Source organism: Eschscholzia californica, unplaced genomic scaffold (genome assembly GCF_041429995.1).
Source record: "Eschscholzia californica isolate CP2 unplaced genomic scaffold, dmEscCali1.0.p SCAF_6, whole genome shotgun sequence".
Taxonomy (NCBI): Eukaryota; Viridiplantae; Streptophyta; class Magnoliopsida; order Ranunculales; family Papaveraceae; genus Eschscholzia; species Eschscholzia californica.
In genome coordinates this window covers 37,955,883-37,972,716 of record NW_028238483.1, presented here as the reverse complement: position 1 = coordinate 37,972,716, position 16,834 = coordinate 37,955,883, and the positions used below count along the sequence as shown (strand labels likewise).

At 35.1% G+C, this 16,834-nt stretch overlaps 3 protein-coding genes across 6 annotated transcripts; all 3 read right to left on the bottom strand.

The window, feature by feature from the left end:
* Positions 1–909: 909 nt before the first annotated feature.
* On the bottom strand, positions 910–1,819 carry LOC147534500 (uncharacterized). Its single transcript, XM_086647220.1, has one exon. It carries the CDS (start codon positions 1,782–1,784, stop codon positions 1,140–1,142), a length of 645 nt encoding a protein of 214 aa, XP_086503346.1. The 5' UTR covers positions 1,785–1,819; the 3' UTR covers positions 910–1,139.
* Positions 1,820–4,409: 2,590 nt separating this feature from the next.
* LOC147534499 (protein PSK SIMULATOR 1-like) lies at positions 4,410–11,758 on the bottom strand. Of its 2 annotated transcripts, XM_086647215.1 has the most exons (14): positions 11,669–11,758; positions 11,459–11,520; positions 9,445–10,033; positions 8,424–8,749; positions 8,226–8,318; positions 8,047–8,137; positions 7,698–7,791; positions 6,921–7,018; positions 6,646–6,715; positions 6,189–6,292; positions 5,567–5,683; positions 5,405–5,481; positions 5,252–5,296; positions 4,410–5,145 (listed from the first exon to the last, which is right to left on the bottom strand). In XM_086647215.1, the coding sequence occupies exons 3-14, from the start codon at positions 9,748–9,750 to the stop codon at positions 4,632–4,634; spliced, it is 1,935 nt and encodes a 644-aa protein (XP_086503341.1). In that variant the 5' UTR covers positions 9,751–10,033; positions 11,459–11,520; positions 11,669–11,758; the 3' UTR covers positions 4,410–4,631. The 2 variants fall into 2 exon arrangements, with proteins under 2 accessions (XP_086503341.1, XP_086503340.1); XM_086647214.1 differs by lacking the exons at positions 11,459–11,520; positions 11,669–11,758 and adding an exon at positions 10,280–10,644.
* On the bottom strand, positions 11,119–16,725 carry PTP1 (protein tyrosine phosphatase 1). Of its 3 annotated transcripts, XM_086647218.1 has the most exons (10): positions 16,493–16,686; positions 16,318–16,409; positions 15,801–15,897; positions 15,575–15,657; positions 15,292–15,432; positions 14,109–14,243; positions 13,061–13,209; positions 12,844–12,985; positions 11,669–11,758; positions 11,119–11,520 (listed from the first exon to the last, which is right to left on the bottom strand). In XM_086647218.1, the coding sequence occupies exons 1-9, from the start codon at positions 16,683–16,685 to the stop codon at positions 11,687–11,689; spliced, it is 1,104 nt and encodes a 367-aa protein (XP_086503344.1). In that variant the 5' UTR covers position 16,686; the 3' UTR covers positions 11,119–11,520; positions 11,669–11,686. The 3 variants fall into 3 exon arrangements, with proteins under 3 accessions (XP_086503344.1, XP_086503345.1, XP_086503342.1); XM_086647219.1 differs by having other exon boundaries at positions 16,318–16,725; XM_086647216.1 differs by having other exon boundaries at positions 11,119–11,592; positions 16,318–16,673.
* Positions 16,726–16,834: the final 109 nt, after the last annotated feature.

Sequence of the window (16,834 nt, the reverse complement as noted above, 5' to 3'; positions counted from 1 at the left end):
TAGTAGTGTTTTAAAATCATCAGTTCCATCGACCCTCACATATCATGTGTTTGGTAAGGCATGTAAGATGGAGGGATCCTCAACAAAAAAGAAAAAAATGTAAGATGGAGGGATATATGTATCCCAATTACATGCCTCAAGAACACATGATAAAATTGATTTTTTTTTTCCTTTTATAACCTAGAAAAAAAGTCCCACACCATAAAAGTCTGGCCCAGCCATCTACCATAAAAGTCCCTGCCTTGATGGCTCTGGCTCTGTGAAGCACATATGCCCAAATCTCAAAACTGCTGACACACTAGTAGTCCAAATGTCCAACATACCACATGCCTAGCCTTATCCTCTAGTTTCAACATCAATCCCATCTCTCCAAATGAGGAAGACCCACACCAGTACACCACCCCATATACTCACTCCAACAAGAAAAATTAAGGAAAAGGCTCCATTAAAACTCTCTATTGACCTTCAACAAAAAAAAAAAAAAAACTCTATCTTGACTCAAATTGTAGAGTAACATTACTAAGAGATAAACGAATGACTCCGACATGCTTTAACCAGTGTCCAAAGCTATATTATAAGTGGAAGCTCAAACGTAATGCATCTTGAGGTTTTCTGAATATGTTCGTAAAGTTTTAACGAAAATTAAAATTTTGTATTTATTAGATTTTGAGACTAAGACTACAAGGTCAAAGCAGAGACAAATACTGTAAGTAACTAGTAGCGCTTCAGTTGTCAAAAACACAATAGATACAATTTTTTTCACATAGATGTATGTCCAATACAATATTAACCCTATTTTTAATTCTCTTAGTTCGTACATACATAGTGGAACCACCAATCAATCATTTCTTTTCACGATCCAAAATATTAGGCTAATGAGTAGTTTTGAGGAATAACAACACCCACGAATTCAAAGTCATTGGGGGCCTATTTACCTTTAATAATTAAAGAAAAACAAACATATTCCCCACTCTCTTATAGGCCCAACAATTATTAAGAAGAGTCATCCACATAATTAACTGTCCTACCAACCTTGTCCTCTTAACTAATTTTAACTACCTTTATACATCAAACAACTTACAATTAAACAAAATTAACCTTAATTAACAACATTTTTATCTATTATTATCCTCTCGTTTTCATCTCGATCTTCGAATTAATCGATTATAATTAGAAACACTTCTTCTAGTTGATCTTGGAATTAAAACCTTTGATTCCAATACTGAACAAGAACTCCTACACGAAACAATTTGATCGAAAAACCCCAACCGATTACTTAACGATTTCAAAACGGGTCGATAATCCTTAACGATTAGACCTTCTCTATGATCATCATCATTATCTTTGCCTTTAGAACACTCTATTAATGCTGTAACAAACGGATCTAATTTGTTCTTTTGATTACTAGTAATAACAGATTTCTTTGGAATTGGGGGAATTGATTCGAAATTGAAATGTTTTGAGTGAGCAGAAGGAGGTAATGGGAGTAAAATCAAAGATGGGTCTAATTTGTTCTTTTGTGAACGATTAATAAGTTTCTTTGGAATTCCTGGTTGTTGTTCCCATGAGAATGGAATTCCGGAGTATCGAATTGAAGAAGATGAAGTTAAATTTGTTGGAGATTCATTTGAAGAGAAAGATGATGATAATGATGATGATGGAGATCCAAATGAAGATGATGAGAACGAGTTTCCGGAGAGCCTAGACCGTCGGTCTTTTCGAATTGGGGATAATTCGTCGGCGGTGGCGCCACCGGAGGGGGCGGAGCTGGTGGAGGAAGACATTGATATAGGAAGAAGAAGATGAAGAGGAGGAGTTGATTTATGAAAATTTTGGCGGAGGGTTTTGTATTTATAGAGGGGGAGGGAATGTTTAAAATATAATGACGAAATTGACCTCTTTAAGCTTGTGAAATTAAATAAAATGCCACTAGCTTTTAGTTGAGCTTAGGGAGTGATAAAATGACGAGATGACGACAAAATTATGACGTTTGTTATGTATTATTGTATACCTAGTAGTACGGTATCGTTTGAGTTTATTTTGCATGTGAGGTGTGGGTCTAAAAATCAAATGTTTGTTTTCACCTTGTCTTGTTTGTATAGTCGATTGTTTAGTAAATACTTTTTTTTGATTGTTTAGTAAATACTAGTTCATATATATGGAAGTCTAGCACTCTTTTTTTCTTTTTCTTTTTTTTTTTTTTTTATGTTGGCCACTCTTTTTTTCTTGTTAAGGAGAAGTCTAGCCACTCTATAAAAAAAATGTTATTGTTGATTGTCTCATAAAAATAGGTACACTATAATTACACCAACTATATACAGAGTATTTTTGTTTTTTTTGACAAATCAATCACGATCTACGTTAGTCGTTACAAAACATTGATACCTCATTAAAGATGTGATGAGCACGATAACTGTATAATTTAAACTATAATGAAAGAAGTCTAAAACCCGAGAACATGAAAGAGGCCTAAAACTCGACCCGACAAATTTATTATGCATTGTCTAAATTATATGCGATTAGTCTTGATGGCAAACTGCTTCCACCGAGATTTGATCCCGCTATCTCATGGGCTTTAGAGGGGCGTCCAACCGCTGCACCAAAGGTGGTAAACCATATACGGAGTATTAACTTCGGTAGATTCCAACAAAAGAAAAACGTTCGGTAGTGAACTAATTGCATTAACCACATCAATGTTGCTTATTTGTCTGAATAGAGTGTGATTCACGCACATATCGTCATCCACGCTCATATTGTCATCCACCGGTCCCCCTTAATTGCAATTCATTTTTTAGAAAATGAAAACGATAGTCAATGCAATAGCATTGCTACATCAATAAGATGCGACGATCACGATAACTGTCAAATTTGAACTCTTACAGAACCGAACTATAACCTAACTAGTGTACGGCCTAAAGTCAACTAAACGACGTCTTTGTCCAACTAAATTACTTTATTTACATCTTTAATAACTCAAGCTCAATAACCATGGATTCAACCTCTTCAGAAATTGAACCCGAGACTTGTAGGATTTTAGAATTTACTATCAACCATTTGAACAATCAAACATTCACCCTTAGTTGTAATTTTAACCTACTACAATTTTTTTTCACCAAAAATAAGTCGGTGTAGTTGTCGGAGTGCTTAGGAATACTGAGTAAAAATATAATGATAGGTAAGTCTTAAATCATGTACTAGACAACTTTATTGTCTTTTTGACGGTGTCCCATGACTTTATGTATTCTCATGGCCCATTTTAGATAGTTTAATGCATACTATATGCTTCTCATCATTAGTTTTATACTTTTATTGTATGTGCACAATTATAGGTGACACTTATTTTTTTTGTTGAAAATAGGTGACACTTATTACAAGCCAAATAACTATACTGTGATCTGAGATTTGCAATGGAAAACAACATATTTTTATTGCATATTTTTTTTTCTCTTGCTTTCCATTACACTTGGTTTCCCTCAAGTTCATTATAACAGTGAGAAGGTTGACTTCTACATTTTGTATTTTCATCATTCTCTCTAGTGTTCCAAAATAGTAGAAACATAAAAAGTAAAGACCATAAACCCTAATACTAAAAAGAAAAGAATAATTTTCAACAAAAAAAAAAAAAAAGAAAAGAATAAAATAGAATACATGTTCCACTAAAGGCATTAGTGCCCTATGTCCATCATGGGTTTTCTATTTTTCTTTCTTCACGAGAATCATTTATGTCTTATCATTATTAATTTGTTTGTTTGTTTATTGACGGGCTCAAGAAAACTTTATACATTCTTCTGTGAGATTTGATCATATTTTGCTTATCTTGTTGTCTCCTGTAACTTGTGATCTAGCTTGGTTTTCATCATCAACTAAAATTAAATAATCCCACATTCCCTATTCACGAGAAGAAAGAACAAAGAAACTAGGAGTATTGGGACCCATTCCTCTTTCATAGTAGTACTTTGATGCTTCAATTCTAAGCATGGTATAACAATTTTTTAACACCTAATTGTAATCCTTATGCAGATCTTGACTAATCTAAGAAATAAAATATATCTTTGGACTTCGAATTGTCGTCCTTAATGGAGAAAATAATCTAGGACTAGTTGTCGATTTCTTTCGTAAGGATTAATAGATGCTTCCTTCGTTAAGTTTGATTTAACTCAGTGTTACTATAAAGTGGAAAAAACGACCGAGACCAAAAACAATATCATAAATCAACAAATTCAGAGGGAAATGTGAGATTATAGCATTAAAGATGTATAGTATGATGATCGAAGGCATGAACAAATACTTTTATATGCATATAATACGCACAAAATTACCAATGTTCATGGCCATCAGAACTATCCTCGAGGCCATTATAACTATCCTATGACCACCTTTTTTTTATCTGGTTGAACAAGAAATACCTCTGTACAATAATGTGGCCCTTATATTATTATTACTATAATTATATCACCGTCGTACCGAACATAAGTACTATTATACATTTTTAACATCCTAACATCGTATCTTCTTATTATCCTTTTCATATCTTATATTAGCACATGTATAAAACTAAGAAGATGAACACTTTAAAGCCATAAAAATACGTACCAAAAGATTTTGCTCCAGTCTGAAATCAGCAAGAGATGCTATAAATTTCTCAGGGTATCGACTCTGTCAATGACATCCAAGGCTTTGATCCTGTCGATATCAAAATCAATGACCGGAAGTGTAGAAGCTCTTCTGATGGGGAAGAACTCGTTATTAAAACCAGTCGTGGGCGAATGGCTATTACTCTTGCTTAATCTATTATGTTTACTCAATCTTCTCTTCACAGTATCGAATTCTTGACTTTTGCTTATTCCGGGTATCAACTTTCTTTTACTAACATCTCGTAGCATTAGCTGATCTTCGACGGTTAACATTGGTGAAGAGGGATTAGGTTGGTTTGGGGAGAGTTGACATGTTTTCTGGTTCGGTGATCGAATTGGAGATTTAATTGGAGATCTAATTCCAGGGCCATGCCTTGATTGACTAACAAGATAGTGAAGCCAAACTATTAGTTCGAGTATATAATATTCAGTCTTCTCCTTATCTGCATGGTGAAGGGTTTCGATTCGAATTAGTTCAGTCTGTCCAGCTGGTTTTTTGTTTATCTCCGACCTGAAAAAATTGTGATTTGAGGTTGTTGTCTTTGTGTAGTTAAGTCGATTAGACATAAAAGATTACTGAAGTCTTTTAGAATAACAACTGATTGTCGTGTGATTACCTGGTATTAGCCCATTCTCCAACCCAACCGAAACCATGATGGGCCCTGGTTCAAATCATAAAGAAGATATCGAACAACGGAAAATTGAATAAATTATAAATCAGGAAATAAGGGATTTAGTAAGAGATCCATAAAGTATTCACAAACGTTTACCTTGTTGTGTTTGTGGCAATCGGAACAAGCCACTGCAAGGTTTTCTCCATTTCAGCTTTAATTTGTGGAACAGTGAGCTCAAGTAAAAAATGTAAAGTAAGCAGTTAGAAGGTAACTATGAATGCATAAATGAAACATAGGAACAAATGCATATTCATATACCTCTTCATTGACCTCAAATGTCTGTAGCTTGGACCGTAAAGCTGACCTCACACTAGGTGGGAGTCCCTGGTATAAATTGTCCCTCATACTTTGGGGCACTGAACTTGACCTAGATACCTGATCATATTTATAGATGATTCAGCAGAAAAAAAATCAGATATAATATTACAGGAGTCGGATCACATCATCCAATCTTACATTCTTACCGATCATTCCAAAAAATTGCAAATAGATATTAGGTTGGGGTAAGGTGCACGGAGAAATGAAGAATAAAATACTATTGCAGAATATCGCCATTTTCCTTAAAAATAGGCTAATTGTGATGCATATCAAGCCTTTAGTTAAGGTTATTTCTGTGCTCGCCATTCACAGATAGGACACAGGAGGTATAAGGTTTTTAATATCTTATAGACTTGTCAACGGATAGTTAAAAATTGTAACCGATTCTTCATTTATCCAGAGACATCCGAAAATTCGGATATTGCTCTTCACCGTATACGGTAGCCGAAGTGTCGAACTAACGGTACAAACTTACGGGGAAGTTTAGAAAGAAAAGAAAAAAGGAAACTGAATAAGGACAGGCTAATTGTCTACAGCATGATTGAAGGGAGAAAGGACTTACAAGAGTATCTATTTGAGTGATAATATTTGCATAATGCAAAGCAAGACCAGCAGGCCCCAGTCTTTGATGTCTTTTGGTAGTTTCTTTTTCTGTTCTATCGCTTTCTGCAAGGTCATCCGCAATAACGATGCAATGAGAAAGATAAAGTTATCCAGAGCATATAACAAAAGCTCCTTCTACTGGTCTATCACTAACAGGCTAACAGCAAGATAAAAAAGAAAACAAGCTTCTTGCCAGTTGCTGGTTAACTTTTTAGAAATAAATGTATACAATCAACTAGAAGTTCAATTTTGTTGTTTCAAATTTTATTATCTTATATAACATCCAGAGACTTCTTAAATATTATGTTATGATGATGCAATACGATTTACAGGTGTAGTAAGGCACTCTAATACAGTGATGTGAGAGAAAATTAGCATTTACTTAGAATTAAATTAAAGAAATTTCGAATAAATACCAGGACTGCTAAAAGCTTCATATATCTCAAGGTGTAAGAAGTGGACAATGTCTACAAGCTTCTCCATGACCTGAAATACATGGATTTTGTAATTCTTTATATACCAACTAATGTAATGCCCAACAATGCTTCACTGAGAGGCACTATTTTCGCTACTAAAAGATGGACTAGGAACAGAATTTACGAGATCCAGAACCTTATCTAATTACAGTTGTACATACAAGCACAAAATAAAAAATATCCAGTCAATTAGTAAGGAGCATGATCGTGATTACCTCTTCCAAAGTCCTAGACCAAAGGGATTTCTTCTTCAAACCTATTACATGTTTCTTCTGGCTTTTGAGCTCGGCCTTCAAGATTGCAAAGCTGTCTCCTACATGCCATAATAGCATTCACTGTATAGTTCTTTAGCTAATAATTTTAACAAAAAAATTCACTCATATGTAACACCAAGCAAAATGTGTTTTTTGTTGCTTCTATCACTTATAGCATGATTTGAATGAAAATCTTCATACTTGTTTTAGAAAATAAATTGTAATTACTTGACAAAAGATGATCGATGTCATTTAAATGTAAATCCCCAAATTTGCATCTGGAGCTGTTCTATTCAAGTTAATTTTTACCTGAGAATCTAGTAAAAGTGATATTTTGATGACAATCTCCATCCCAGTGGGTGAAGGCGTTAGAAGTACATTTTCTAAAAATCGCAAGACTCGAATATTGATCTCCCTAGTGGGCTTTTTTTTACAGTAATTTGTTTCTTTTCTATTTATTTATTTTTCTGTAGAAATGCTTTCTAGTGCCTCTGCAACATTTAATGCCTTAGCTTAAGTATTATTTGCCCCAAAGTTGAAACCAATACTTTTTACATATCCTGAGAAGAACATCTAGTACCAGATTATCAATGTCTCCATACGATCTATAAATACAGGGTAAGCATCATGTTTTGCCTATGGCGCTTTACATCTGAGAAAGGCATTAACTTGTCCACAACAGTATCATTTCAACAATTAAGCCAATGTATGTGACCAAAGTTACAAAGACTACTGTACCTTTTTGAGCAGCATTTGGATTATCCTCTTCATGAAGCTTGCGTTGATAATCTTGTTCCAATCTGTCCATGGCATGCAACTCATGGTATAATTCCTGTTGGAAAAGAATATTAAACCTCCTTCTATATAGGTTCAAGAAAAAGACTGAGATAATATATATATATATATATATATATATATATATATATATATATGTTAAGCAGAAGTTGAATGGTAATGTATCACAAACCCATCGTCCATCTAAATCTACCGTAGTAGTGCACTAGGACTAAGAAAGAAACATCAATATTACTCCTTTAGTAGCAGTTTCTATCTTTTAATAGAACCAAATTAACGAAGAAATACTTACGGCTGTATACTGAACTAAGTTCATCAATTGCTGCAGAACTATTTCAGCTTCTTCTTTGATATGCTTTTGAGGAGTAAGTTCTGAACACAAACTGGAAGATCGCAATAGAAATCATGAGAAGTAAATCCATAGTGTAGTACAGGATAAAAGCTAAGTGTAACTGAAGTAAATAACATTACTTCTCAAAATAGCGCTCCAAGTTATGCCACTGAGGATCCTTGCAACGATTTCCAAATCGGACAACTTCTCCTGAAAATACTTTCAACTCTTCCCTGCGGATATTAAATCACAAGTTCATTCTTGCAAGGGAGGAATTGGAGTTGATGGATAAAACGTAAAATTAAGTTATAAGAAAATATGTACAATTATTCAACCACCTCTTGTCAGCAGCAGCGATCTTTAAGAGTTCGTCAATATCTTTTGAGACTAAATGTTGTACACCTTCTGAAGGAAGCACTACTTCTTTCATATGCTTAATGTTTTCCTTTGAAAGTGAGTTCACAAGGGTAGCACCCTTGACAATTGTGTTGGCTACTTCAAATGCCAAAATTGATATTTTGTTGCCTTTCATTGTGACACCCGAGACAAATCCACTACTTGCATTCAAACTTGTGATACTACTTCCAACAGTGTCCAACACATCCACTGCCTTACCAAGCCCTGCGGTACCAGCTCTACCCAAACGCGAGCTAACTTCTGAAACCTGTTACATAGACGAAAGTTCTCATAGAAATATAAAATTCCAGTTTCACCAACAACCATAGTATGTAATAGTTAATACTACAACTCCATCCCGATCACTAGTCTTTATCGCATTAAAAGGTGTAATTATATCCATAGTATAGTCATTGTGTGATACTCTGTTTCGTTCTTCGCTTAAGGGTTTGGATCCAACTTGTGGAACATCATACCCCGGCTACTAGTAATTGTAAATCATTCTACTTAGCGTAGTCATTCCCCACGGAACTTAAATACACTATCGTCACTCTTTCAGCTATATGTAAACCCAAAAAACCTACCAAGAGACACCGATACAAACTACAAGTCTACAATATTTATAGTAGTTAGCACAAATTACAAAGATATATTATGAAGCCAAACTTATCGATAAAAATCTTGATATAGGCAAAATATTTAGTGTCCATCCTTCATTTACTTTTCGTTTCTGGCAAAGAAATTGTTCATAAAATCATAACCAACAAACTTTGAACTTTTGAAGCTTTCAGAATCATACGAGTACATGAATATAAGCAATCTCAGGCTCTAAATTCAAACCAAACTCACAACCAACACAAGAATGAACTTAAACGAACATTCTATAATAATCCTTGTAGAAAAGAAATTTCACAAATATAAAACAAGAATACATATTTAAATGGAAATTCACGTAGATTTTACCTTTGCAACTGCAGCAGGCCCCAACTTAGTTGACCTAGATTTGTGAGAATGAACTCTAGATAGACGTGGGATTCCGTCATCAATATCATTCTGATTGGTAACATATGCATTCGTATTCATATCCGAAGACGGAAATGGTTCTTGCAGCTGATTATCTGTGCTTTCCCTATTAGTAGGAAGTTCCGTAACATAACTCGTTTTGGATGGCAACCCATAAGATTCATGATCAACATGAATGGTAGGAATTGGTAATTTTCCACTGAAAGCATGTTTAACTGTTGATCTCTTTGAACAAATTCCTCCCATTATTTCAAAAACTAAAAACAAAACCTCACTTATTGGTGAAGCTTACTTATCATACAAAAGATAAAACTCAATATCTTGGCAGAAAAATAAAAACTAACCCTAGTATTAGAAGTTAAAGAACTCAAATCATGTCTAATTAGTCTGATTACAAATACTGAGAGAGGCCATTACAGATACCAGGACCTCAATAATACCCACCTAAGTTCAAAATTGTGATTTTGAACATGGAATGAGAAAGTTGCGATTTCGAGCACTATAGGGGTTTCAGTCCATCTGCTCCAAACTGTAAAATTACTCAAACATAAGACAAAAAAGAGAAGTGTAAGCAAAATTAAAACAAAGATAAAGGTTTAACAATCAAAGTTAAAATATGAAGAACAAACCAAAAGTATTTGATATGAACAGAAAGAAAGACATGAATACATAAATTTAGAGATAGAATAGAAACCAACAACATCAGAATCAAACTTATAGAGCAAGTAAATACAATCGGAGCAAAAAACTAGAATATGATTTTAGAGAGAGTTACCGTCGAGAGAGAGAGAGAGAGGTTAATTTGGGGGATACGTGAGACAGAAGAGAGAATAATGGTGGTGTTTTGAATTACAGCAGAGAGGAATGAGAATGAAAAATGTAGATAGAGAGAGAGAGAGAGACGACGGGGTTAGGACGGGGACTTGGACTTGGGACTTGCGAGTTGCGACAAACTAGTGAGAGAAAGTAGAGAACAGAGAGAGAGATGGTCAAAGTTGTGACCACACACCCTCAACTACTTGACTGACTTTAGTTAGACCTCCCCTCCCGCCCATCCACCACTGTCAGTCACCTCGAAACGATCCCTTGTTAAACCGGGAATCTCCGTCGTCTGAACATACGTGTGGTAATGAATTGAACGGTAATTAAAATTAGATCCACGATCATGTAATAATTCTTGAAATCTTTTGTAAAATAAAATTAGATGAAACTAGATTGATCAGTTTTTCACAAAAATTTCCCGTCTGGCCCAGATTACCCAAACTTCATAGAACGAAGGAAGACAAATGTTGTCTTTCTACGTCTACATCATCTATAATGGAGCCCGTCAAACGTACTTGGGAACTTGGAAATATTTGTTCCCGTGTTGAATTCAACACTGATAGTTATAGTTGACAAGTTATTATCAAATCTAAAACCTATTGAAACTATTTATTGATCTACAAGGTTTTCTGAGGAAAGGAGTTTCCACCATCCTACTCTCTTCTGGTTTTCTGATTTACTACCATTTTAAGATTTAATTTTGTTTTTCACTCCATAATGTATTGTAAATTAGAGGTTGCATAATTAGTTGCGGTATAAACAGACATTTCCATCTTACCCAACTCAGTAAAATGAAAACCAAACTTCATCGAAACAAATTATATAAAAGTAGTTGAAATCTAACATACAATGACAAAGTTGAATTGCATTTCCTAGACAAATAGGTTCGTGAAAAAATACCTTGAATTGGTTACAGATTTTTACTCAAGTAAGCAAATTATTTTTTAGAATCGGTGAGATTCAAATCCCAATCCACTGTGGACATACATATATAAATATTACAGCTCGACAAAAGCGTCATGTCATCCCAAGCAAGCAAATTGAAAAAACCAAATCTCTTTCAAGCAAGTTCCGGACAAACATGGGCAAAGCCAAAGTGGTTTCTTGCTTGAATAGGGCATTGAGACTTAACCTTCAGTTTTTTTTGTTGTTCATGATTTCGAATAATCAATCAGTTGGTAAGCTTTAGTTGAGCTGCAAAAGTGCAAAAAATATAGTGCATTAAGACATCATCACATAGACTTGGAGTTTGATTTCGCCTTTCGCCTGTGATTTTTGTACAAAAAATGTATTAATGCATTAAGACATTAATACATGACTAACAAAGTGATACGAATATTACCATGAAGAGTTCCTCTAGTTAGAGATTGGACTCTGAAACCAGCTCTTCCAATTCATCAGCTATGGCTTTATAGCAGAAGAAGAATTGTTCCTGAAAATTTTGTAAAAAAGATTATCATATCCATTAATATGCTCTTTGTAACTAATACTTAGTACAGAAATGACAGTCAATTACGCTACGTATATGTACACAACATAGAACTATCGGTGTATAGCACAAATATGATTGCACAATTAAGCCGCTTGGTTTTACTTACAGTGTTTTGCTTATTTTACACATCATACACAAAAAAAAAGTTAGTCTATAATTGCATTTATGGTCCTAGCATGATGGTGTTCAAATTCACATAAAACATACATAAAAATCTCACCTTATACCACTGAAGTCAGAGGAGTATTATACAGAAATACCCAAGGACGATATCGTATTGGCTATAAGAGTACTCAAGTTACATAGCATACGACTGATATGTAAATTACTGAGTTCGTAAAAATGATATGGTGCTATATATTTTGTACAGCAGATACACATTAAAGAAGGGTTAGCAGAAGTTCTTATATAGACAATTTTCAGTATCTGCAAACAAAAAGAATACTAAAGGAAGTGGCGTTTGTCCCACAGTTCATACATGATAAACAGTAAACATGAATTCTTTTGTTATTTGTCTGAATCTGACTTGTTTAGGTTAGGGATACAATAGTAATTTCAGGATAATTCAGGTAATGCATTCTTAACTCAAACGTATTTTATGTCTAACTCCAATGGACCCAAAATCAGCTCGAGTCAAACCATTTAAAGTCTTAAACAGAAAATAAACATTCTCAAAATCACCTGAGTCAGATCTAAATTTAGAAAAACAAACAAACACCACCTAAAACCGTGAGAGAAATGTGGTACCAGAACCATTTGTTTAGGATGACTATGAAGTGTGGACCAGCCTGACGCCCTGACCAGGCTAATTGTAAAATACTAAACACGGTAAAGATATCGAGCTAGTAATTCGAAACTCGTTTAACTAAATTCAGAAATCTAGATATCAATGCCAGAAACTCAACACCAACAAAAAAGTGCATGGCAACAAAGAAATTTCATAATTTGACTACTATATACTCAAATTGGTAACTTATACATATACAAGATCGACCCCAATAAACTAGTTCAGGAAGAAAATGTACCTCTGTTTGTACCATTCCAATACGTTGAGCTCTGAAAGTGCTGACAGTATGAGCGAGATTTAAAGCAGTCATATTTCCATCAAGAATTCTTTGGATTGTATTAAGTATTGCACAAAATGCACCCGTTCTCCCAATACCTGCACTGAGAAAACAAACAAAACATGTCAGTATACATGACAAATGGTGTAGACCACAGAGAAATGATAAAGAGCAAAACCTGCAGTGCACAACTATGGGGCCCAAATCAGGGGTTATATGATATATTCTCTTCACAATCTCACGAACTGCAACTGTGCTGTCCGGCACTCCATGATCTGGCCATTCAGGATACTGGATATGTAAAACAGAGTGGGGTGGCTCGTCTGACTTTAAAAGCATAAGCACCCGGAGCAAAAAATAATCGTTCATTAGTTCGGAGGAGTGAATACTTATTAGTATGTTAATGACAAAATAATACGAGTCAAAGTAAAGTAATCTTGGCACCAACCAAAACAATCTCGGTGCCGACCAAGTGTATCATGTACAGGTGAGAGAACATGGGGGGACTAAAACTCCCTTCAAATCAAGAACAATTTTAGACGGTGACGAAGAAAAGGATAATTAATATTGCATAAAGAAAACTGGTCAAAACTCCCTAAGCCAATTTTCTTTTCTCAGAAAGGATCCGACAACTTTTTTAGGCTTTAACTCCCCAGAAGATTTACAGGGATTTGCAGAGGCATGCAAATTCACACATATTTTGCACTTAGTTTGAACGGGTTTACATAGGGAGCCCAAGGCTAAAATAATTGAACATAGAGCCCAAGCGAAAAAAAAGTATTGGCATATCTTTTTAACCAAGACACACGAAGTATGGTCTTCATGCTTCAGCCTAATTTCCCATATACACTGAAATTTTTGGTCTCATTTTTTTTTTCTAAGAGTTACGAGCCACAAATTTTATAGTATATTTCTGAGTAAAATCCATAACCAGGGATTCAGGATAGTTTACTCAGGCAAGCTGCCACTTGAATCACTTCCCAACCCAAGGAAGCGTCTCTTAAGACGACGAAGTAATGGCTCTCTCAATTACCCTCTCTAATTTATCTAGGAGTCCACACATATAGGAGAATAGTTATTTCTAATTAACTAGGATCTCTCAAGATATGTTTCCAAACTCAATTCCAAGAAGTTATCTACTTTCTTTCTTTTAGAGTATCAAAATTTGTTAGTAACCTTGTTAAAGAAGAGATCACTAATATATATCCACATGGATTTCACATTACCTCCTTGTGCTTCACCTCCAAACAGCGCAACACTAACGAAGCATCTGTGGTTTTTTTCCATTTAGTGATGATAAGTATGTTTCCAAATTCTCTAGGACCATCATCTGATTGGAAATAATCCCCACATTTGACAAACTGCATGAAAAAAATCCATTATAAGGGCAAACAATCTTATAAAATCAACAATTGTGAGAAGATATGGACTTAATGGCATCCTCAGAACATATTTATTTAGTAAGCTTCATTTACAACGCAAAGAGGCGTAATATCACGAATCACTATCAGTAGCCACGCCCGTGAGTATAAGTTGCATTTATTACTGGGTTAAATAATAACTGGTATAAATGATAACCACCTCCAGGACGAGTACAGAGTTAAGACAGCTCATAAAGACTCGTTAACATTAAGTTTCCATTCATATTTCAACATGAGAAGCATCATAAAATCTAGTCCAGTAGAAAATGACGTAAATCAAAAGGAGATGATGTTCACCATTTATCAACATCAAAGTTTACCAATTGCTTCATTAATATCATTCAGAACTTATGTGTTCTAGCAAAGTACGCAGGCCCAAGCCCACGCCAGCTCGGAGAAGCAGTCAATCAGCAAACATGTTTTAAGTTTTTTTGATGCTTCCACCATCGCTTTTACACACAAAACAATTGCAATCTGCACTGTTATGACACCAAAGTTGACATTGCAGATTTGCAGCTCTAAAAGGCTTTGTTTTATATTTAGTCACCCGATTTAGCGCCTTTGAGTGACCATACTATAACGTTATATATCAGACATTCAGAATTTGCATGTACATATTGAGACCCATGGCCCAAAGTGGAAGCCACGAGGCTGTCAAATTTTTTCACCTAAGAGGAAACTTAAAGCGCCAAACTGATCACACTAAAGACAAGACAATGTCTTCATAATACAGGGAAAGATGCCTGAAGGGGAAGGGGATAAAAGTACACGGAGAAACACATTACAAGAAAGAATTGCTCAAATGACACGTGGTATACTGGCTACACTTTAAGAATTCCATTAAAGAGAAAAAATGATTCCAACAAGGTAAGTTATAAATATTTTAATGCTCGCGTAATAAGAAATTATAATAAGATTTCATATTTCTTAAATCAATTATCATTAGTTAATAAGCAAAATTTAAAACGAACCGTACACAATGAAGTACCTTGTGATTGTCGACTAACTGAGTAAGCATCACGATCACAGGAGCGTGATTCTGGATTACCATCTCCCAGAAGTCCTCACAAGTTTGTGGCAACGGACCTTGAGTGGCAATGAACCGTGAAACATTTTCAGAGGAACCAACCTACACGAAAAAGAATTTTCTTAGTGGTGAAGCCAAACATGAAGCTTTCAATACCAAATATTAAGTCACACAGACCAAGATGGACAGCAAGCAACAATATGCTAATAATGCGCTCATAATTCAGGGCGCGTAGAATGTATACCTCGATATAGCTTGCGTTGATATAATCGCTCCCTCTTGACCTGGAGTCCTTACTTGGCTTAAGAACAACCCTGTTGTTGTCAACTGAAAAATCAATGAGAGATAAGAACCGGCTTGATCAACTCGTTTTTTTTTCAATGCACTACTAGAAGCACTTATTATCTAGTATCTACAAAACGGGAATTTTAATTTGAACTCTTCAAGCAGAAGAAAGCGGGTCATAATACATGGTATAACATCAGTATAGCGATTTTTCCTTAAATTGACATCTTTAAGAGCTTCTCCGCAGCTTTCCATCGTATCAACTTTCTTCATCCTGTTGGCCTGAAAGCATCAATTTAAAATTTAAAGAAGGAGATAATAGTGTTGGAGAGTGCTCAATATGAAACAATTCTGTTTGATTGAAACCCCAGATGCTCAAAATATAAACTTTCCGGCATGATGATTCATTTAGATGTCATTTTTAGTTTAATAAGACAAATCTTCATACTATTTTGATCAACAATTTGCGTTTTCTTTCCCTTTAATGAAGAGTACCCCCAGAAAACACCATCTTTGGTTTGTCTCTTGATTTTAATCCCCAATCTTCTAAAGTGTTTGAATAATCACATTTCTAATCAATATTTCATCTCTTCCACAGAATGAAAGGACTTCGGAACTGATTTAATACTTTAAAACATAAAATTCAAAACTCCATGACTCATTTCTTCATCATAAAGCTGAGAGAGAAAGAGAGATTCGAACCTGTAAACGAAGGAATTCCTGATTTATTATCGATGGTGTTCGAATCTTCTCCTTTAATGATTTGAGCGCTTCAGAGCAGTAAAACAACTGATCTGGAGAGAGAATGGGTTTCGAAGGATAGTCGGAAGAGAAGACGTAGGGTTCTTTAGGAGGAGTAGAAGAAGAAGATGAATACCTAAAGGTGGGGTTTCCTGAAGTAGCAGCCATTGCCGATCTTCGGCTGCCACAGAGAAAGCTTGCGTTCCCCGTCTCTCTCTTTCTCTCTCTAGAGGTCGTTGTGTTTCCTTCTCTCTTTCTCTCTCTACTACGCCACTCCAGGGAATCCGGGAAAAGCATTTATAGAACAACAGTAAGACGGGTCGGCCCATCCGGACTGCCAGATTTCATATAATATAAAAGCTTGACTTCAATCGGTTAAATGCACTCTGCTTATTTCTCTTGTTACCTTTTTCCTGTTAAGTTTTGTTAACTAAGCAGGATTATTATATCAAATTATTTACTCTAATATCACTGAGAA